The 25,183-nt window shown below is 36.2% G+C and overlaps 1 protein-coding gene across 3 annotated transcripts in view; it reads right to left on the reverse strand.

Moving 5' to 3' along the window:
• Nucleotides 1–849: 849 nt before the first annotated feature.
• LOC145267059 (neprilysin-3-like) overlaps nt 850–25,183 on the reverse strand; it is a 149,919-nt gene continuing 125,585 nt past the window's right edge. For all 3 annotated transcript variants that reach the window (XM_080123011.1, XM_080123013.1, XM_080123014.1), the window contains 4 exons: nt 22,446–22,570; nt 18,546–18,710; nt 11,450–11,526; nt 850–1,021 (listed from right to left, as the gene is read on the reverse strand). In XM_080123011.1, coding sequence (XP_079979137.1) covers nt 922–1,021; nt 11,450–11,526; nt 18,546–18,710; nt 22,446–22,570 — 467 coding nt within the window. In that variant the 3' untranslated portion in view covers nt 850–921. The remainder of the gene's footprint in view (nt 1,022–11,449; nt 11,527–18,545; nt 18,711–22,445; nt 22,571–25,183) is intronic.

The following is a 25,183-nucleotide window of genomic DNA, read 5'->3' on the forward strand; positions in this document are numbered from 1 at the left end:
GAATTTACTTGCTTGCAGACCAAAGGCCACATCTTATTAGGCCGGAACTAATGCAAAATCCATTCAATTTCCAAGAAAAATATGAAAGCATAGAGGATACCCTTTTCTCTTTCCTGCAAGTTCTTTCCCACAGAAGCATTGCGAGCCTGCCCCTGCTCTATCACCATTTTCATGGCAAGTGTTCGTCTGAGCTCCAATTTATGATACCCCCTCGCCAAACTTTCACAAAAAACACTCTAGTTGAAACCACTATCAATAATTGACCCCACTCTTTATCTGTGCCTAAACATAAACGTATATTCCATGAATAAAGCTTCTTTCTTAGAACTGTTCGCCTGTGGAACTCTCTTGCGTTTTTCCTGCTTTCCAGCTGACTACAATATGGTTGTCTTCAAGTCCAACATAAACAAGTTCTTGATAAGCTGTTCCCCTTAAGTAATCCAATTTACCAAATTTCTACTACTAACGATTACTACGATATTGTGCCATTGACTACTGTACACTCAATAACCCTTGTTCTCGAGTGGCCTCTGATCCTTCCATCCATAGCCCTTGTGCCGCTGGAGGGGCATAGGCCATCTACAACTTTTTGTAGATGATTTTGTAGCGAGGAGTTCTTTTTACAGGGTGAGGGTGATGGCCTCACGCCCAACCTTCCCAGAAGGTACATACAGCACCTAGCCTTCCCAAATGGTCATCCATCTGGTACTGGCCAGGCTCATAGTTGCTTAACTTTGGTGATCTGGCGAGAACCGGTGTGTCAACATGATTGTGCCATACCCTCTTATCCTTGATAAGAGGTAATTCCTTTGTAAAAAAAAAAAAAAATTCCAAAACATAATATCAAAGTCATTTTAATAGAAATTTTTTATTAAAAAATTAAAAAAAGAAAACAAAAAAAACAAACAATTTTTTTAAGGGTCACCAAAAGGTGCATTTCTTTGACGGATTCAATTTTGCGTCTACGCTGCAACCATAAGCATCGCTAAAGGTTTTCATGTTCGATACAGAACCACGGACCCTACAAAAGAAAAATTAGAAAACGTGTTCGTCAAAATATATAGTATTACAATAGGGGACGGAGCATCAACGTTCAATTATATATATATAAATATATATATTTATTACAATAATAATTTTTTAATACCTACTAGTGTTTCATCTTTTCGGGAATCATCAGTGCAGGGTGACATGATTACTACTGGTCAGGAGATTCGAACCTGGCCACAAAGCCATCTCTGACTTCATTAGCAAGGAACAAACCTCACAGCCAATCTCAACCGCGATAAATATTGTTGAAATTTTAACATTTATTTTTTTAAATGTTGTAACATCTGGTGATGGTGATCTAATGATTATAACATCATGATCTACGTATGCGTGCTTAAGTGACCGACTTTCTATTTCACCTTTAAAGTGCTCAACAATTTGGATTTTAACTTTAAAGTACTCAATATTTGTAGTCCATATTCACCCCAAACAAGACAAAATGCTACCGAGACATAACAGAGCTATAACAATGGCGACGTCAAATACGGAAGTCACTCAAATTTAAAATACTGCTAGCATACAAAAGAACTTACAATGGAAATCTGAATTAAACCAAGTAAGTGTTCAAAAAACACTGATGAAAGGAAAAAAAGGAACTTGCGAAAACCAAAGGAGTGCATGGACATAAAAGTTTGAATTGCAAACTCGTGGAAAGTAAGAATATTTTCATATTTTTTCTTCTTTTAACAACATCTTGGTGCAACCGTAAATACAAAAGAAAGAGAATACAAATTATTTGCGCTTTTTTTCTCACGTCATTAAATATGTGTCAGCAAACTTTTTTTTTGCTTACCAAAAAAAAAAAAATGTTTTCAGCTGTTTCGATATGGTCAACATTTTTTTCTGTTCTTTGAAAAATGACATTCTTTTTGGAAGAAATATTTTTCGTTTGCAAAGTGACTAAAGGAAACGAAATACTCTTCCATTTTCCTCGATTTGTTCTAAAAATACTAAAACCTAATTAATCTGAACACGGTTTTGTTAGATTTCTGTAAATTCAGTATTTTACCCATCATACAAAAATGAACCTCTTACAAAGTACATTGGAACAATTATTAAAACTGTAAGTTGAATAACAACAACAACAACAACAATGTGCAGAGGAAAGACACCTACAGTAATTATTTTTTTTTATTTATTTTTTATACGGTGGTCACCACTTATCAAGGCCCGGAGGCCACTCAGGGTTAAGGGTTATTGCAAGTACAGTACGTTAATGTGGAGATTTGAAAGTGTTTACTTAAGGGGGCGGTTCATTAGGAATTTGTTAACGTTGGACTTGAAGACATCCAAGTTGTAGTCAGGTGGGAAGCAGGCAGCCGGAACAGAGTTCCACAGGCGTGCAGTTCTAAGAAAGAAGCTTTGTTCATGGAATCCACGTTTTGATTTAGGCACAGATAAAGAGTTTTTGTTTTAATTTTATTTCATCCTTCTTGCTCCCCACCCACCTCGGAGCCCTATATGGGAGGCGTTGGGGGGGGGACACATTCGCCCCAACAACAATAGGGATACAAGAAGGACATACTCGTCCAACTGGTGGGTCTGAGCACCTGTGCTTCATCCATTTTTACTAAATGTGATTTTCACTGATTTTCAGTAATAATATTTGTTTTCCAGTCATGTCAGATCCATTGTCCAGTTAGTTGATTGACCCATGAGCCACCGCTTTCTAAATCTGTTTATTGTGTGATGTGGGGAGCGTGAGTGTATTTTCTTGTTATGTGTGTCAGATTTAGAGCTGGACATGACCAGCCGATTGATCGGAGCGGGCCTCTCCGACCGCCCATCTAACCGAGGTAAGGGCCAATGTAGTGTGTTGGAATGGAGAGGAGCTTGTTTCTGTCCTCTGCAACCCTCAACTACCAGGATCCCGTTCCAAGGTGATACGGGTCGCCACCTACGGCAAACAGGTAGCCCCGTTGAAGGACTTTTACCCTCTGCTGTGGGGCAGTCGGTGTATTCTAATGCCCCACCGATGGGGTTGGGAAGTAGTGGTAGGGGAAGAAAAAAAGAAAGAAAAAAAAGAAGAATGGGAAGGAAAGGGAAGGGAGGGGAAAAAAGGGGGCTGTTGTTTTGTTTTTAGTTTTGCAGAACATAATTAAGTTTTGCAAAGGGAGATAGAAAATAAAAAACATATCTGTAGGTGCATTTCGTCTCAAGAAGTCAGTAGACAGCCTAATCTGGTAGCATCAACAGCAATTATTTGAACATCACAAAAGACAACAACGTGCAAAACAAAGACAACGACAACAACAATTATTTGAACATCACAAAAGACAACAACGTGCAAAATAAAGACAACGACAACAACAATTATTTGAACATCACAAAAGACAACAACGTGCAAAACAAAGACAACGACAACAACAATTATTTGAACATCACAAAAGACAACAACGTGCAAAATAAAGACAACGACAACAACAATTATTTGAACATCACAAAAGACAACAACGTGCAAAACAAAGACAACGACAACAACAATTATTTGAACATCACAAAAGACAACAACGTGCAAAACAAAGACAACGACAACAACAATTATTTGAACATCACAAAAGACAACAACGTGCAAAACAAAGACAACGACAACAACAATTATTTGAACATCACAAAAGACAACAACGTGCAAAATAAAGACAACGACAACAACAATTATTTGAACATCACAAAAGACAACAACGTGCAAAACAAAGACAACGACAACAACAATTATTTGAACATCACAAAAGACAACAACGTGCAAAATAAAGACAACGACAACAACAATTATTTGAACATCACAAAAGACAACAACGTGCAAAACGAAGACAACGACAACAACAATTATTTGAACATCACAAAAGACAACAACGTGCAAAATAAAGACGACAACAACAATTATTTGAACATCACAAAAGACAACAACGTGCAAAACAAAGACAACGACAACAACAATTATTTGAACATCACAAAAGACAACAACGTGCAAAATAAAGACAACGACAACAACAATTATTTGAACATCACAAAAGACAACAACGTGCAAAACAAAGACAACGACAACAACAATTATTTGAACATCACAAAAGACAACAACGTGCAAAATAAAGACAACGACAACAACAATTATTTGAACATCACAAAAGACAACAACGTGCAAAACAAAGACAACGACAACAACAATTATTTGAACATCACAAAAGACAACAACGTGCAAAACAAAGACAACGACAACAACAATTATTTGAACATCACAAAAGACAACAACGTGCAAAACAAAGACAACGACAACAACAATTATTTGAACATCACAAAAGACAACAACGTGCAAAATAAAGACAACGACAACAACAATTATTTGAACATCACAAAAGACAACAACGTGCAAAACAAAGACAACGACAACAACAATTATTTGAACATCACAAAAGACAACAACGTGCAAAATAAAGACAACGACAACAACAATTATTTGAACATCACAAAAGACAACAACGTGCAAAACAAAGACAACGACAACAACAATTATTTGAACATCACAAAAGACAACAACGTGCAAAACAAAGACAACGACAACAACAATTATTTGAACATCACAAAAGACAACAACGTGCAAAACAAAGACAACGACAACAACAATTATTTGAACATCACAAAAGACAACAACGTGCAAAATAAAGACAACGACAACAACAATTATTTGAACATCACAAAAGACAACAACGTGCAAAACAAAGACAACGACAACAACAATTATTTGAACATCACAAAAGACAACAACGTGCAAAATAAAGACAACGACAACAACAATTATTTGAACATCACAAAAGACAACAACGTGCAAAACAAAGACAACGACAACAACAATTATTTGAACATCACAAAAGACAACAACGTGCAAAACAAAGACAACGACAACAACAATTATTTGAACATCACAAAAGACAACAACGTGCAAAACAAAGACAACGACAACAACAATTATTTGAACATCACAAAAGACAACAACGTGCAAAACAAAGACAACGACAACAACAATTATTTGAACATCACAAAAGACAACAACGTGCAAAACAAAGACAACGACAACAACAATTATTTGAACATCACAAAAGACAACAACGTGCAAAACAAAGACAACGACAACAACAATTATTTGAACATCACAAAAGACAACAACGTGCAAAATAAAGACAACGACAACAACAATTATTTGAACATCACAAAAGACAACAACGTGCAAAACAAAGACAACGACAACAACAATTATTTGAACATCACAAAAGACAACAACGTGCAAAATAAAGACAACGACAACAACAATTATTTGAACATCACAAAAGACAACAACGTGCAAAACAAAGACAACGACAACAACAATTATTTGAACATCACAAAAGACAACAACGTGCAAAATAAAGACAACGACAACAACAATTATTTGAACATCACAAAAGACAACAACGTGCAAAACAAAGACAACGACAACAACAATTATTTGAACATCACAAAAGACAACAACGTGCAAAACAAAGACAACGACAACAACAATTATTTGAACATCACAAAAGACAACAACGTGCAAAACAAAGACAACGACAACAACAATTATTTGAACATCACAAAAGACAACAACGTGCAAAATAAAGACAACGACAACAACAATTATTTGAACATCACAAAAGACAACAACGTGCAAAACAAAGACAACGACAACAACAATTATTTGAACATCACAAAAGACAACAACGTGCAAAATAAAGACAACGACAACAACAATTATTTGAACATCACAAAAGACAACAACGTGCAAAACAAAGACAACGACAACAACAATTATTTGAACATCACAAAAGACAACAACGTGCAAAATAAAGACAACGACAACAACAATTATTTGAACATCACAAAAGACAACAACGTGCAAAACAAAGACAACGACAACAACAATTATTTGAACATCACAAAAGACAACAACGTGCAAAATAAAGACAACGACAACAACAATTATTTGAACATCACAAAAGACAACAACGTGCAAAACAAAGACAACGACAACAACAATTATTTGAACATCACAAAAGACAACAACGTGCAAAATAAAGACAACGACAACAACAATTATTTGAACATCACAAAAGACAACAACGTGCAAAACAAAGACAACGACAACAACAATTATTTGAACATCACAAAAGACAACAACGTGCAAAATAAAGACAACGACAACAACAATTATTTGAACATCACAAAAGACAACAACGTGCAAAACAAAGACAACGACAACAACAATTATTTGAACATCACAAAAGACAACAACGTGCAAAACAAAGACAACGACAACAACAATTATTTGAACATCACAAAAGACAACAACGTGCAAAATAAAGACAACGACAACAACAATTATTTGAACATCACAAAAGACAACAACGTGCAAAACAAAGACAACAACAATTATTTGAACACCAGAAACGCTCAGACGAAAGACAACAACAACTAATGAGACTAGAGGCCCAGCAATATGAAAATCAACAACACACGAAAGAGCAGTTACTCAAGTCATAAAAAATAAGACGTCCACCGATAATAATACCGCATTTGCACAAAATTCAATATGGAGTGTGATTAATAATTTCTGCTACGAACCTGAAGAAGGTAAATCACTTAACGTTTATTTTCGTCGGTATGAAGATTTTTTTACTATCAACTGCAAACAGTAGTCGGACTAGAAAAAAGTTTTGTTTACTATTACGGAAACTAGAGACGACCGAGCATAACAAGTTTGTGGATACTATTTTACCTCGGAAAACATCGGTATTAACTTTCGCCGAGACAGTCGAACTTCTTACAGAACTATTTAGCCCGAAAGTCTCTTTATTCCATAAGCATTAGTCATGTCTGAATTTGCAGAAGAATGACAAAGATGGTTTGCCAATGTATGGTAAATAAACATTGCAACGAATTCAAATGTTTAGTATTTGTGCAAGGATTGACTTCTAGTCGAGATGAGGAAATTAGAAGGCATATTTTGACAAAATCAGCAAATATACAAAACCTAACTCTACAAAATTTAACGGAAAACTGACAGAAAATAGAAATTATCAAAATAGATTCAATGGATATCGAAGCTAGAGTCACGCAGATAAAAAAAAAAAAGCAGAAAGGCAATTTAAAAAAGCATGCAAAAAATATAACAAGTAAGGTAAAAAGGACAAGCATATTGACACATGGCTACGAAAAAATTTGAAGCAAGAAAAATCTCCAAGTGACGCATATCTACAGGTTCCAGTTGAAAATGAGTGTTAAATTACTCTGCATAAATACCCATCAAGGTCTTTAAAGATATGAAAGATTAGCGTTTGAGGTAAAGGTTGTACCTGCCATTTTTCAACAGGTTACGGATACGATGCTAGGCATTGACATTGCCATCGCATATCTGAGTGATATTATTATAGCCAGCAGTAACAAGGAACCGCACAAAGATCATATCTACGAAGTATTCATATTTTGGACAAAATCAAGGAAAACAAATGCGAATTCCTCCTGCAGAAAAATAAAATATTTGGGGCACACAATTGACAAAAATGGCAGACGTCCAGACCAAGAGAAAGCCGCTGCAAAAATGAACATGCCAGCACTAGAAAATACAAAGTTTCATACCAATACTTCAATCCAAGAATGCATGAAATGCAGGCACCTTTAAACAAGCTTTTGATAAAGAATAACGGTTGAGAATAGATTGCCGAATGTCAGCGAGCGTTTGAGGAAATTAAAAAGGTGCTAACATCGGACCTCTTTCTCACATTTTTAACCCGAAACTAGACATCATAGTAGCCAATAAGGTATATTTTTTTTGTTTTAAAATAGGCGTCACCACTTATCAAGGCCGATAAGCCACTCAAGGATAAGGGTTAAAGAGTGTACAGTAGTCAAAAGGACAATATAGTAATCGATAGTAATGGAAGTTCGGTAAATTTGTTAACTTAAGGGGAACGGCTCATCAGAAACTTGTGCACGTTGGACTTGAAGACAACCATATCATAGACAGCTGGAAAGCAGGAAAACGGAAGACAATTCCACAGGCGTGCAGTTCTAAGAAAGAAGCTTTGATCATGGAATCTATGTTTAGGTTTAGGCACAGATAAAGAGTGGGGGGGAATTATTGATAGTGTTTTAGCTAGACGAGTGTTTCTTGTGAAAGTTTGGCGAGGGGGGGCATAGATTGAAGCTCAGTCGAACACTTTCCATGAAAATAACGATAAAGCAAAGACAAACTCGCAACATCTCTTCTGCCTGTTACATAAAATGCCAGATGGGTCGAAAAAAACTAATTGCTTATGCATTCAGAACACTGCTCCCGGCAGAAAAAGAAGTACTCACAGAGAAAGAGGGTCATGGCATTATCAAAAAGGTATTTTATGCTACAAACAGACCATAAGCTTATTCTAACCATTTCTTGATAAAAAAAAAGGACTACCTACATTTACCGCCAACAGTTTATCAAATTATGATTTTAAAATTTATTGTCAAAGAATATCGTACATGCGGATGGGCTGTCTAGGCTAATCCTAGTCTAAAAAGAACCCCGCAAGGACTCATTAATTGCCATATCGTGCATAAATAGTGAGATAAAGACGATGATTTGCAATACAATCCGGGAATTATCAGTGACTCTTCAAGAAATTAAGACTAAAGCGGCAAATGATGAATTTATAAAAAACACAAAGCAGAAATTGGAACAAGGAGAATTTATTTCTGAAATGGAATCTGTCTGCAACAATCTTCTGCTTTATAGCGAGAGAGTCATCATTCCAAGAGCGCTGCAAAAGAGAATATTATAAGAAAAAACTTCCATATGGGTCATTCTAGCACCATCAGAATGATATGTCTCATGAGTAGCTTCGTTTACTGGCCGTCCATGGACCAATATATAACTAATATAGTTAAAGTAAATACAATTAGTATTTTGGATGCAAAGGCACCACCGATTATTCACAAAACCTGGGCAAAATCCGAACAACCATAGTCCAGGATACATATAGACTTTGTGGAATCACTGGACGAATTCCACCACACATTAATTTTTTACATGAGTTTTTTGCTCGTTTTGATGTTGCTGATTGGCTGGTTAGAAATAATGTTCCCACAATTCACTTCTTCTGAGTTCCAAGAATTTTGCAAGACATATATCAAGTAAAACATTTTACAACCCCACAATATCATCCAAGAAGTAACGACCAAGCAGAGTGCTTTGTATCACCCACGGAAAAAAGCTTTACAGCAGTTTCTTCCAAATATACAGGATTACAGCAGGAAAATCACCAGCGGAGGTTATGTTTGGCCGTAAAATCAGATCAGTATTTGAGAAGTTGCTATCAAGACAAACCACACATAGGAGATGTATCACTTAGAAATACAATCTTGGAGAGAAAGTGTACTTCAAGCATTTTTTAAATAACGTTTCATTTTGGGAAATGGGAAAAGCAATACAGAGGATCGGAAATATGATCTTTATAGTCCAGGAACCAAAATTCAAACACAAAAAGCATGTGAACCAGATAAACATTTGACTGAGGACCAAGAAGAGTTGCCCCAGAGCACCAATGTAAACATGGAGACTGGAACTGACAGCTGATGGACAACACATAACAGAAATTAACATACAAAGAGGCATCTTCCAAGTAGACTCATTATCACCATTACTGTTCATCATAGCCATGATGCCCTTGAATAGTATTCTGAGAAAGTGCCAAGCCGGATACAAGTTCCCCAATACAGAGGAAAAAATGAACCACCTGATGTACATGGACGATCAGAAACTTTTTGCAAGGACCGAAAAGGAGCTAGAGACACTAATTAATACAACCAGGATCTTCAGCTAAGATATCCAAATGGAATTTGGAATGGAAAAGTGCGCACTACTAGTTATAAATTGAGCCTCACCATATCACACCAGGACCACAACATTTGGGCAGGAAAAGGAAAATTACCGAGCCATTCATGGTCCACTCAAAGAGAAAAAATATTGATACACCGTCTGGAAGGGGGTGGGGTGTTGTGACGGAACTAACCTATGTTACCTGCTAATAGACTATTCCAATCTTAATAAATACCAGAAGACTATGCCGTAAGGTGCTTGGGAAGCGTGAATAAAGTTATCTATGAATAATAAGTTGGTGTTATGGAGTTTTCTTCAAAGAAGAAGTATCTCAATTACATCAAAGACAACCGCCAGGAAGAAAATAACTATTCCATAAGGTATGTTTCCTTTTTGTCTGATGCCAATCATATGAAGATATTTATTAGTCTTTGCTACAAGAAGATATCTAAAATGTATTTGTTCAGATTGTGAACTGTCCAATTGAATCTGTATATATACACACACAGAAATGCTGCCTTTTTATACATACACTTAAGAGACACGCTTGGTGTCGGTTTACACAGTTACATGAACACTAGAGGACATGATCGGCTATGTAGACTCATTATCTAAAGAGACACATATAATACATTACATATATATATATTATACATATAATATATATATATTATATATATATTATATATATATATATATTATATATATTATATATATATATTATATATATATATTATATATATATTATATATATATATATTATATATATATATATATATATAAACTCACTGCTATGCTGCATATAATGTACTAATGGATCACAGCATAGTAACCTATAACAAGTATGACCTTGATGTTATGTGACATATGATAACTAGTCATGAAACACAAACCAATCAGAGAGTTTTCATGTCAGTTGACTAGTGTATGCGGGTTGAGTTGAGACTGGAGTTGTCAGCTTGGAAAAGATATTTGGTCTCTTGCAGAGTACAAATAGAGACGATGTAGAAACAAAGGGAAATATGTGCAAATTCTGAGATGGGGGAACATCAAAGAAATAAAGTTGCATAACATATAACCAACTTAAAGTAAAAATAATGTTTTGAGTTGGTCAACAGACGGGGTTCAGTTGAGACTAGAGGTATTGACTTAGAAGCGATTTGGTCTCTTGCAGTCCCTGAAAGCATCCAGTGGATACATCTAAATGATATAGAAACAATGAAAAATGCATGCAAACTGTAAAAAAAAAAAAGAAACTGTAACAAAAAATAAACAAACTTACAGTCTCTTCTCAACATGACTTTTTTATATTATAAAATAAAATAGCCAATTTAAAACCGTAAACAGACAGCCATGTATTTTTTATTTTGAAAATTTTTGAAGATGAAATGGTTTTAATGATTTTTAACTGATAAAGAGCGACTATAATGGGAGGTAATTCGTTTGTCATTAATTAACGTTTGTGATGATGATCATTTTTTTTTTGTGACACTGGATGTATGGACAAGTAAATTAATATTTAGATAATATGCTTACCTGAGCATTCCAGGCGCATGCTTCCATTTAAAATCTTTATTTTGATCATGCAGAGTTTTGTAAACTGTACACCAATGCTACAAAAATAAAGGAAACAGAAAAGAATCAATCATAGATGACCCGTGACCCCCACCCCCGTGACCCGTTGGATCAAGGTTGGTACACAATACATTACATAAGGTCAATAAGCATCTGTCTTTGCAATAATCATCCTTCGTTTTTGTTAGCACCTCACATCAAATGGCTTCATGCCTTGCCTCGAGCGATTTCCATAAAGCAAAACACAAAGGGATGATACAAACTGTCAATCCATTACTTCTGTATTTTCTGTTAATACTATTTCTTTTTTATTAATTACTGTTCATGTTATTTCTACCAGCTGTTTAAAGCCACATCACAGAGAGAGAGAGAGAGAGAGAGAGAGAGAGAGAGAGAGAGAGAGAGAGAGAGAGAGAGAGAGACAGACAGACAGACAGACAGAGAGAGAGAGAGACAGAGAGAGACAGAGACAGAGACAGGCAGAAAGAGAGAGAGATGAATGTACAGAGTGAAGTAGTATTAATAGTAATGATGGTTGGTTTTATCTTGGCTGGACTACATGGCTTCTAACATTTTAATAATAGCCGGTGATATTCCCAAAATAAATTCTCCATAAATAGATTGTCTTCTTGAGAGAGAGAGAGAGAGAGAGAGAGAGAGAAAGAGAGAGAGAGAGAGATGGATGAATGTAGAAAGTGAAGTATTATCAAGATTAATGATGGTTGTTCAAAAATATGCAGCAATAATAAAGCTATTGTCGATTACTAATCTCTATATCTGCTATTATATAAAAGGAACTTTGTGTGTGTGAGTTCGTTTCCTATGGACTCGAAAATGGCTGGGCACATTTCTAAGAAATTTCATACTAAGGTACTTTATGTGCCTGGCAGTGCTCTTTGATAGGTCTTGTGTCGATATGTTTGCAATAAGAGAAAGAGAGGGGGAGAGAGAGAGAGAGGGAGAGAAGGAGGGAGAGAGCAAAGTAGTATTAACAGTAATTATGGTTATACAAACATATGCAGTAATAATAAAACTACTGTCTATTTGTAATATCAAATATTAGTGGTAACAGATATAAAAGGCTAACCGCGCCAGAATGTAGAAATTTCCAAGTTGATATCTGGTGGCGTGTTTAATATGTTGGGAGAGATGCATCCTTAATCTCCGTTAAGACATGCATCTAGAAGAAGAAACACTCTGATGTAAAAACCTGAGGTCTACTGTGTGCTCTGTCATGTTACAGCCATTGCACCGACTGAGATTAGCAGTTGTACCAACATGTGTGGTTGGTTCTACATAAAGCCTTTACTACTATAAACAAATCGGTACTCCTGCAGTATTTTACCCACAGATTTCACGATCTTAGCCGAGCGTTGACGAACGCTTTCGGCGTTAACGCCGACGAAAGCCGAGAATTCGGAGCTACGGTGCAAGAACGCTAAAAGTATGTGAATAGCAACAACATTACAAGGAAAAGATATTACACACACACACAACAAAATGGATAAAATTAATACAAAAAATTTGGATAAAATAAATCACAAACACTTACCGTAAGTTTTTTTAAAGTAAAATAAATTTATTTTGTTGAACACACATAGCGTTTCATTTCAGTTATTTTATTGTTTCAAAGTAAAAATACACAGCCTTTCATTTCAGCTATTTAATTTAGCGATAAAAAAAACCAAAAAAAAACCGGTTGTTGTTGAAAACATATTTATGCGAATTTATGTGGAGACAAAAATTTGGACACAACCCTTTTGTCTCTATAATAAATCAAATCGCGGAAGGCTACCCGGTTTGGGAAGGAGCTTCTTTCCACATCCTCTGAAAACCCTTTGCTCCCTACTTTGCCTCTACAGTCAGTAGAAAATCTTCCAGTCGGAACTAAAGATAAACAGTAATTGTTGTCTCCCCCCCCACAAACATTACTGAAAAAAAAAAAACAAAAAAAAAACATTGTTGTTACTGTTTAATAACGTTTTGTTAAAAACACAAAAAAAAAAAACATTGAAGTGTTTATTACTGTTGCTTACCCCCCCCCCCCCAAAAAAAAGCTATCGGAAAACAAAATGAACCAAAAAAAAAAAATATTCAACAAAATAAATTTATTTTACTTTAAAAAAACTTACGGTAAGTGTTTGTGATTTATTTTATCCAAATTTTTTGTATTAATTTTATCCATTTTGTTGTGTGTGTGTGTAATACCTTTTCCTTGTAATGTTGTTGCTATTCACATACTTTTAGCGTTCTTGCACCGTAGCTCCGAATTCTCGGCTTTCGTCGGCGTTAACGCCGAAAGCGTTCGTCAACGCTCGGCTAAGATCGTGAAATCGGCGGGTAAAATACTGCAGGAGTACCATGTTTGTAGGGGGGGGGACAACAATTACTGTTTATCTTTAGTTCCGACTGGAAGATTTTCTACTGACTGTAGAGGCAAAGTAGGGAGCAAAGGGTTTTCAGAGGATGTGGAAAGAAGCTCTTTTCCAAACCGGGTAGCCTTCCGCGATTTGATTTATTATGGAGACAAAAGGGTTGTGTCCAAATTTTTGTCTCCACATAAATTCGCATAAATATGTTTCCAACAGCTCCCGGTTTTTTGTTTTTTTTTATCGCTAAATTAAATAGCTGAAATGAAAGGCTGTGTATTTTTACTTTGAAACAATAAAATAACTGAAATGAAACGCTATGTGTGTAATTTCAATGAAAATTATTCGTCTGCTGCGCGTTCGTTTGAAGCGCCCTGATTGGCTGATAGAGTATCGTACCGCTCGCCATGTTCCGGCGTTTTCCGACGGATGTCGATCAACGCTCGGCTAAGATCGTGAAATCGGTGGGTAAAATACTGCAGGAGTACCGGATTTTTAAACAACTACGTTGTTGTGGCGGACCTCATATGCTGAAATCGTGTGTGTGTGTGTGTGTGTGTGTGTGTGTGTGTGTGTGTGTGTGTGTGTGTGGCATTTGGGATTCATCACATAATATTTACCAAAATTAATTTTTTTTTATGGAAATCGCTCAAAACAAGGCATGAAGCCACTTGATGCAAAGAGCTAACAAGAACGAAATCTGATTATTGCAAAGACAGGAAATGCTTATTGACATAAGTCTTGAAAAGACCAAGGCTTAAGGTAGAAAGAAAACAGTGAGCAGGAAGAGAGTTCCACACCCGTGTAGTCCTTGGAAATAAGCCACTGGAATAGGAAGCTGTATTAGGTATTAAAAACAATGAAGTGCTGTAGACTTCTAGAGCAACGAGTCAAACGAGCTGGAACAAAGCAATCAGGGAATAGATCAGACAATTCCAAGGAACACATGCTATAATGGTATTTGTAGAAAAGACTGAGACTAGCAACATTACGTCTGTGAGAGAGAGGTTGCAGTGAAAAAAAAATGTGTGTGTGTGTGGGGGGGTGCAATCAAATTACATATACGTTTCTGCAATTTATCAAGAACCTTCAAATGAGACAGAGATTCACCAGCTCCAATCTGACAACACTGCTCCATACATGGTCTAATAGTAAATTTATAGAGATAGAAAATAGCCTCAGAAAGTGTGAGAAAGTGTTTAGAGAGATAAAGAAAATAGATTTTACGAGAAACATAAAAAGCAATGGTTGGCACATGGTATGGACAATTATAACTCTCAAGGCATTCATGAATTCATTGTTGCTCATTATTTAAATAAAAGAATGATTTAATTATTTCATTCACCTGGTACAGGCATTGATGGCTATGCCTCTCTATCTATCTCTTTCCCTTGAGGCATTCATGAATTCATTGTTGCTCATTATTCACAAGCCCATTCACACTGTTTTCTTGAAAGTGTTTGATGTATTGCCACAACTTTCTTTGCAGTTGTACAAACAGTAGGTTGCAGTTTCTTTCTGTCTGAGCAATACCCAAAGTGGGCGATTATTCTGACCATTGTACCCCAAAAACGGTTCTGCTCAACACAACGAAATACGAAACCATGCACAGAATTATTCCTGATTGTTTCCATATTACATCAGTCACTTGCTTTCCATGATCTCCTGTTAACCTGATCTGGGGACTGAAGTGGATTACCGACCTTGCCGAAGGGTCTACCATAGACTAGCAAAGGGAAGAAGGTGCCTTATTTTCCTTTGACAGTAGTGTTTTCCTTTCTATACAGCATCTAGTATTCCCAAATGGCGGTACTTACTACGACGGTAGCTCTTTGTATATGCTGCTTTTTGTTTTAATAATGTTTTACGTTTTCTAACTCAGCTCATTGTCCATATTTTCCTTAGTGATCCTTCTAAAGCTACAAAAACTTGGCGACGAGGGGTTTGAACTTTCAAAGATAATATATATGCCAATTAAGCCGAACAGACTAACAGATGGCGGGTTGCATAATCTGCTGTAATATGCTGACAAAGCATTTTACATAAGTACAATTTTTTCTTTTCTCTTTCTTTGTGTCTTGTTGCTATTAGGTTGGTGCAAAACTGCGCTACAAAAAAAAGAAAAGAATCAATCAATCATAGATGACTACTTTTCTCACATGTTACTTTTATATATGATTTCTGAATTAATTCATTGATATATATAGCTATGTTATATATCATTTTGAAGCGCATTTTTCACTCTATCAAATTGTGTTATTTATTACCGTTCTCAATCTCTTCATTAATTTTTTTTTTGCAGGTTTTTCGACAGCATGGACAAAATTCAAATCTGCACGATTTTCTTGTTACAGTTTAAACTAGGTCGAAAAGTTGTTGAGACAGCTTGTGATATCAATGATGCGTTTGGTCCAGGAACCACTAATGAACGTGTGGCAAAATGGTGGTTCAAGAAATTTCACAATGGTGATGAGAGCCTCGAAGATGAAGACAGTCGCGGCCGGCCGACTGCGGTTGATAACGAACATTTGAAAGCCTTAATTGAAGCTGATCCTCGCAAAACTACACGAGAAGTTACTGTTAAACTCGAGGTCGACCACTCAACAGTTGTTCGCCATTTAAAGCAAATAGGGAAGTAAAAAAAGTTGGATAAATAGGTGCCGCATGAATTGAACGTTAATCAAAAAAATTGTCGCTTTGAGGTGTCTTCTATGCTCTTTCTGCACAATAAAAACTACCCATTTCTCAGCAAGATTGTGACGTGTGATAAGAAGCGGATCCTCTACGACAACCGGCGATGTTCGGCACAGTGGTTGGATGTTGGAGAAGCTCCACTAGACTTTCTAAAGCCGAAATTGCACCACAAAAAAAAAAAAAGTTATGGTGACTGTTTAGTGGTTTGCAGCTGGTCTCATCCATCACAGGCGAAAAGATTACGGTGAAGAAGTACTGCCGGCAAATTGACGAAGTGCACCAGAAGCTCCAACATATGTACCCAATATTGGTCAATATGAAGGGACCAATTCTCCTTCACGACAACGCTCGCCCACATGTTGCTCAACTGACCCTGCAGAAGCTGAACAAATTGGACTATGAGACTCTGCCTCATCCACCATATTCACCAGACCTCTCGCCCACCGATTATCACTTTTTTGAGCATCTCGACAACTTCATGTGTGAAAAATGCTTAAAAAGCCGAGATAATTTTTTTCTTCTTTTTTTTTATTACATTTTCACCCCAAACAAGGCACATTGCCACTTTGGTGTAGGGGGCTACTATAAAGGGCAGCACCTACTGGGGCACTATGTTGAGATTTGGGCAGCAAGATGTTGGTTCACGTTACACTTGAACTTCTGCATGTCAGTACAGTTAGGGAGCAGGGACCTGAAATGGAATTCCAGAGTCTAGCGGTTCTGGGGAAGAAACTACTAGAGTAGAAAGATCTTTTACATCTAGGGATCTCTACTGTGTGGGGGTGGGATTTAGCTGCCTGTCGGGCTTGTCGAGAGTGTCTACGTCGTGGGGGCACAAGTGTCTGCAGTTCGTCAGAGCATTCACCATTAAAATACTTGTAGAACAGGCAGAGGGATGCAACGTTTCGTCGATGGGACAGAGGCTGAAGCTTAGATGTCAGTTCAGGGCCTATCAGATTGGTGACTCTCTTTTGAACCTTGTCTAGGAGCGAGAGACTAGCAGCAGATGCACCAGCCCAAATGTGACAACAATACTCCATACATGGGCGAATGGTGGCCTTATAGAGGTACAGGATACTTTCAGGTGTCAGTAGTTTTCTAGCACGGTAGAGAGAGCCTACTCGGCTTTCAATGATTTCAACGCTTCCAGAATGCCGGATTTCTATGCTAATGGGATAAATAAACTTGTTTACGTTGGCAAAAATATATCGATTCTAACGGTTCTTATTTCGATTAATAAAGTTTATTATGAAAGGAATTATGATCTTTTGATGTTGAATGTCAAAAAACGACATTATTTTTGCAGCAACCTAATATATATATACACAACACACCCACACACACACAATAACATTTTTAATTATTAATAAACTAGTAGGCCGCCCGGTTGTAAAATGAGCTTAAATATTTTAATTTATGGAGATTTCGTATTGATTATTATATTGTACCTAATATACAGTAATGATTCGAAAAATAAAAAAAAAATAAAAAAATTACTTAAGTGCCATCGTCTAGAATTGAAATCAAAACATACAATTCTCCAGCCAGATTCCTTAATCTCTAAGCCACGCCCACACACATGAATAGTTAAAACGTTGTTTAACCAATGAATGTAGATTTATGCATGCAAACAGGTTTAATCAACCTTTCCTGCCAAGGTCAACTATTTTGTTTTTAATTTTGACCCCTTAGCAAACATTTTTAGCAGGATAAAAAGCAAATCTAAAATGTGCTACAGGTCCAAATACCCTATATATCAAATTTCAACTCTGTGGCCCAAATATCCAGAGAGGAGTTTGGTAGAGAGTTTTCATACACACACTGACAAGTTCACTTATATATATATATATATATATATATATATATATATATATATATATATGTCATCTACATACAGTACTGTTTTGCTGTATCACAGCTCATTAGTGCCGCTAGACTAGTAATTACTTTCTTTTCTCTTTCTTTGTGTCTTGTTGCTATATTTCTTTACTGACCTGTGAAAATCCCACAAAGAACACCTGATCATGTGTCAGATTTAAACCTGGAGCCAAACGAAGCGGTTCTTTAAGTTCTGCTTTCCGCTTTTGGTAAGCCCGATAGGCAATCTGAAGTCCTCCATTATCAGCAATGTTCTCACCCAAAGAGAACAGGCCATCAATCTGAAAGAAACCAAAAAAAAAAAAATTAAAATGTTAATATTCCTGTTAGATAATCGAGTGGTTCAGTTAACTAGTGGATGTATTAACTGATACACAGCAGTGGCTAGTTAAGGAGACAGAAAATGTTATAGGCATGAGATGAAGGGGTCAAGAAAAAAGGTCAGTAAGAATATGATACATCAGTTCGTGGAAACGAAAAATCGATAACGCCAATAAGCGGATATGACATCACATGTGTAGGACAGAGAATTCTGCGAATAGAATCCTCAAATATATTTCTTCATTAAATCGATAATTCAATATTTAACAAAATATGATCATTAGATTGAAATTTAAACCTTCATGTATATTATGGAGTCCATGACACGAATAGCGCGATTAGTGCGGGATGTCATTGAGTGCAATAGGGGTCAAATAAAGGTTACCGATGACATAGATCCAACCCATCGACATTCCTTGATAATGCATACACCTGGCTGAAACTACTGTCAATAATTTTCCTCACTCTTTATCTGTGCCTAAATCCAAACGTAGATTCCATGAGCAAAGCTTCTTTCTTAGAACTACACGCCAGTGGAACTCTCTGCCGCTTGCCTATTTCCCACCTGACTACAACTTGGACGTCCTCAAGTCCAACATAAACAAACTCCTGACAAACCGCCCCCTTAAGTAAGACACTATCAAAACCCCCAATACTGATTACTACAGTACTATCTCATTGATTACTGTACACGCAATAACCCTTATCCATGAGTGGCCTTCAGGCCTTGATAAGTGGTGACCCTCATGTAAAAAAAAAAGAAAAAAAGATGTCCTGAGACAGGTCAGTGGGTGTATTTTGAGTGCAAGCCGGTTAACAGGACTTACAGCCCCCCATGCACACACACCTTAATATAAGCAGAAGGGAGCACACGTGCCTAGGCAGAGTTCAGTTCGAGTTAGAGTCGACAGTTCGAGTCCGACAGACAGTCGTCAGTTAACACATAATGACCTTCAAGTCTAATGTAAACTAGTTCCTGTTAAGCCGTCCTCCTAAATAATCAAATTCTACCTAATTTACACCATAAGTGATTATTACACCACCACCTTACATTTATTAACATTTATCCTCGAGTGGCCTTTGTGCCTTGATAAGTGGTGACTCCCAAGTAAAAAAAAAAAAAAAATTAGAGTAAGTCCCGGAGTAGAATTACTTGTCTCCTGATCAATTTATATTCTCGGAAATATCGTCTATATTTCTTTTATGTATTCTTCTTATTAGTTACTAGTATGGAGACCCGACGTTGCCCGGAATTGAATGATGATCAACGAATGTTTCATATTCCCATATGTAGTTGTAAACTATGGCAGCTAAAGCAATAGAAAAATTTCCACCCTCCTTCTAAGGATAAGCAGAGAACAGGAGCGTGACTTTGACCGTGAAACGAATAAAGTTCCAATTGTTCAGAGAAATGAGACTTTCGTTTGTTGTTATGCATGAGAGAGGAGTTGATGTTGGGACACAAGCTACTCGAGGACACGACAAGCGATGTGAAGAAGATATAAACGGGTACTTCTGCTTTTATTTTATAACCGCCCCCTCCCAAGGGCTGATGTGCCGTAAAAATTAACATAGACTCAAAGAATGTAAAGTGTTGGAAGTGTAACATCGTTGCCGCTTGATTTTTTTTTTTTTTTTTACCACATGTACAGCAATTCAAGACGAATTTGGACAGGTGTCGGGCGACTGTATCCTCTTCTGTGAAAATTTCTACCATCCTTTCCTTATATAGCAATTAAAATATGCTTGTTTCATTTTTGCAAAATAAATTGAATTGAACACTAATCGTCTGAATAATAGTTGTGTTGAAGTCAATAGTGCCAAGGTTATTTCAAATAGAAGTGCAATCAATTGATTGACAGGCAGAGACTCTCGCACGAATGTCTGGACTGATTTATATAAAAAAAGATTTTTTTTTATTAAAAATCCGATCACAGGTTTGGGTTGTCTCTTTTTTTTTTAACATAAAAGTCAACACTTATCAAGGTCCGGAGGTCACTCGAGGATAAAGGTTAATGAGTGTAGAGTAGTCAATGGGACAATATCATAAAGGAGGGTTGCTTTCTCATTCAGGATTCCTTGACCTTGGGATGGACTACCAAGATATGTAATAAATGCTGACTTGACAGAATTCAAAATAGACTTCATAGCCTAGTCAGGGAAGCCCTTTTCGTTTCCCTGCAACTTCTTTCCCACAGAAGAAACGTTGCGAGCCTGTCTCTGCTCTATCATTATTTTCATGGCAAGTGCTCGTCTGAGCTCCAATCTATGGTTCCTCCTTGCCAAACTTTCACGAAAAACACTCATCTAGCTGAAACCACTATCAATAATGTCCTCTACTCTTTATCCCTGCCAAAACTTAAATGTGGATTCCATGAACAAAGCTTCTTTCTTAGAACTACACGACTGTGGAACTCTCTTCCGCTTCCCTGCTTTCCAGCTGACTACGATATGGTCGTCTTCAAGTCTAATATGAACAAGTTCTTGATGAGTCGTCTTCTTAAGTAATCCAAATCACGAAATTTCCATTATTAACGATTACTACTACATTTTCCCATTGACTACTGTACACTCATAAACCCTTATCCTCCAGTGGCCTCCAGGCCTTGAGAAATGGTGATTCTTATGTAAAAAAAAAAATAAATCTATATATCTATAAAAGCGAGAATGTGTGTGTGTGTGTGTGCGTGTGTGTGAGGACAACTGTCAACCTATATACTCAACGAATCTTTGATTTGCAGACTTGAAATTTGGTATATAGGATATTCAGACATGTGGAAACCATTTTAATCCGTTTTCATACAGAAAGAAGGGCTGCTAAAGGGTAAAAACCAAAAAATTGGAACGTGGGCATCATCAGATTTTTATCTGTTTCACTAATGCGCATGCGTGAATTGTTTATATTATGTTAAGAATAAGTAGGTTTTAAAACATTTTCTAAATAACGTGTCAAGCTGGCGTAATGGTTATTGTACTTGACTCAATTTATTTTCACCATGACTAATGTTTGTGCAAAATTTTAAAAAAATTCAAAGAGTGGCTATTGAGAAAAGTGCGAACAAAAGAACGGGCGAACGATTTGGGGGTAATTTTACCCCTGGGTTGGGGGGACAGTTATCCTGGAAAATCAGTTTTGGTAAAAAAATTACTTTCACTATGATTAATGTTTGTGCAAAATTTAAAATAAAATCCAAAGCATGGTTATTGAAAAAAAAAGAAAAAAGGCCAACAAACGAACGGACGAACGGATGACTGGGCGGTAATTACTAGGTCCAACCCCTCCTTTGTCTGAGAGGGTGGGGTGGGGGACCAAAAAAGTGAGTCGAGTTAGTCCTTGTCTACGTTTCCTTGCGACGATGTCTACACGTTCAAAAACATGGTGCGTGCAGAGAGTGATCTGCGCTATTTTTTAAATCGTATTTCCAAGTTTAATTAAAGTTTTATGATATATATTTTTATTATTCAATTGTAATGTTGAAGTATAGAATAGGTACAAAACACCCTCCCCATGTTAAGAATGCCTTTTTTAAATAATAACGTTATTATTTACGTCCGGATCACTCTCTGCACTAGTACCAAAAACATGTTATCACGTGCGTAACGTTACAATTAAACTGAATTGCATTTTTGTACATAAATCTTCGTTATCATTAGTTGAAGTTCAACAGAAATTCACAACACAACGAGTTGCCTACCGTTCTTCCGGAGTCGTTGTAACTGCTGTATTGTTCTTGAACGCATTTGGCCTTCGTCTCAAATTCATGATTCGAGACGTTACTCCACCAATTATGTAAAATTCCTTCGCTATTAAATCGACGCCCTGAAGAAGAAGAAGAAGAAAAAAAAAAAAAAAAAGAAGGCCATTAACTTACTTATTATTACATTTTTTCAGGTTATACGGAATTTTAATTGTCTTAAGGGATGTTTAGGGTTTGTATGCTTTCAGGGCACACCCTAAGAAAATAAACAATTCAATACGAGCCTCTGAAATGACGAACACAGCAACATCATAAAAGGTAACACAGCAAAGTTAGTTATTCCCGGTGGAATCGTCGATACCGTTAGAAATCACCGAGGTAGAGAGAGAGAGAGAGAGAGAGAGAGAGAGAGAGAGAGAGAAGAAAAGGGAGGTCCGTTCTGTTTGGTGTCTCTTTCAATAAGGACGAGTTGTTCTTTTTCGAACCGGATGCTGGCCGATTTCCTTTGGGGATAGGAAGGATCAATGTGCCGTAATATGTGGCCAAATAGCACAGGGGAGAGGCAGGCATTGATTCGAGGAAGAAAAAAGTCCCATTTGTTTCGGCCACAGATGTAACTCTATTTTACTAAGAATTGTAAGAAAAACGAGTTTTTTTTTTTTTTTTTTTTTTACAATTACTTCATTTAATGTAACAAAGTCATCATTAATAAAAAAAAATGTTTTTAATGTAAAATGCGACGAAATTGTAATTTTTCTTAAACAAATCATTGAAATAATTGCAAGAAAAAAAATGATGAGGTGATTATTCGGGCTATGACAAAAAAAATATTCTTTTCATTATTATTTTTATTTTTATTTTTTTATTGACTCTCGAATATATATATATCCGACACAATTAGACACAGTTAATCAATTGAGAACCATATCACTTTATCTAAAAACATATAAGATATTAACTACATACATACTCGAGAGTAAAAAAAATGAAAAGAATCTTCTCTTTTCATATCCCTATTGATTATACATATACGTTACCGCGCTATGTTTTTAAATAGTATTTCCAAGTTGAATTCAAATTTTTACGATATTTTTGTTTATTGAATGGTTAGGTGAAAGTACAGAACAGTTACAAAACATCCTTCCCTTCCCATGTTAAGAATGGCTTTCTAAATAATAACGTTATTTTTTTTTCAGTGTAGTAACGTAGATGCATGAGTACCGCAAAAATATTAGAAATAAGTAAACATACATATCTGGCACTGCTTAAGTAGGTGTGTTCTTACCAGTTTGCGATACTATCTGAAGTGGACATTATTTCTGTAGAATCTTAAGTGGTCCGCTTCCTCAGCTTGAACCAATATTTTTGAAAAAAAAAATTATTATGGGGTAGTTTTTTTCCTCAGTCAATCTAAGGATAAACTAAAGTCTAATTCTGACAATATATTCGTCGTTGATCTTGCTGAATGAAACAGTCAATCTCAAAGAACGCTGTGCGTGTCTAGTAATATATATAAACTAGCAGGCCGCCCGGCATTGCCCGGTCATAAAATACGTTTAAATATGATCTTTTGATTAATGCAGATTTCGTAATTATTATTATATTATATTGACCCAATATATAGTAATGATTTAAAAAGTTAAAAAGAATTACGGTCCTGGATATGATCTAAAACTATATCCGATAGTTAGGCCCCACCTTGCGGGCCTTAGGGAGTGTGGAGCCACCCTTTAATTGCCATTGCTTCCAGGTTCACTCTGACCCGGAGTGGTAGTACCTGTTAGGATTCCAACTATGGGTTAAATAGAATCTGACTTTAAAAAAGTATATACTACATTAAAAATCGTTCCTCAAAATAACTAGATTCGGTATTAAATAACCTGAAAAAGGTTGATATGCCGTAAAACAAAAACAACCAACCAAAAAAAAAAAAAAAAAAAAAAGAATTGAAACCAAAACGTTTAGCTTACAATTTATTCTTTCCTCGGCTATAAAGACATGTTTGTTGCAAGGCTAAAAATTAAATAATGAACCCATAGCTATTACGTTACGCATGCATATTCGTAGTGCTGTCGTTTGACCTTCACCTGGCAAATTCCATTTTTTTAATTTTCACTTTTGCACCGATTTTCTCCGATTAAAATATAAAGTTTAAATACCTCCTATATTAAGTTTCATGTCTATGAACCAAAACCTGTCAAAGGAGTTTGGTAGGCAATTTTTTTTAAACAAAAATATATACGTATACATAAATATATATGGAAAGAGTTTTGTGTTTACTATAAACTTTTTACACCAATATTACGCAAGTATAAATCATGTAGAATATCTGCATGAATATAATTTTTGGGCCGGAATCAAAGTGTAGTATCTGTTCTGCAGATGCTGCACTTAAGATAATTTGTACCAGTCAATGGAGGGGAAACCCTCTATACTGGGACAATTATTATTTTTGGTCACAACCAGAGTGCCCCCCTTCTTACCCTATTTTTAGGAGAGCTGGTTTTCCCCCATATTAAAAAAACGGCCTTGTGCCTAACTTGTTTTGGTGGGAAAGCAAATAAATACCATAATTACACGTAAGAGTTAACTGAAGATGAGCATCCCATCTCTGCCCTGGTGCGGAGGCAAGTAAAAAAAAAATAAATTTAAAAATTTTTGAAAAATAAAAAATTAAAAAATAGAAAAAAAAAGGGGGGGGGGTATTATGAATATCAATATACACACACACAAAA

This window comes from Euprymna scolopes, chromosome 42 (assembly GCF_053919585.1).
Source record: "Euprymna scolopes isolate OS-2025 chromosome 42, ASM5391958v1, whole genome shotgun sequence".
NCBI classification, from domain to species: Eukaryota; Metazoa; Mollusca; class Cephalopoda; order Sepiida; family Sepiolidae; genus Euprymna; species Euprymna scolopes.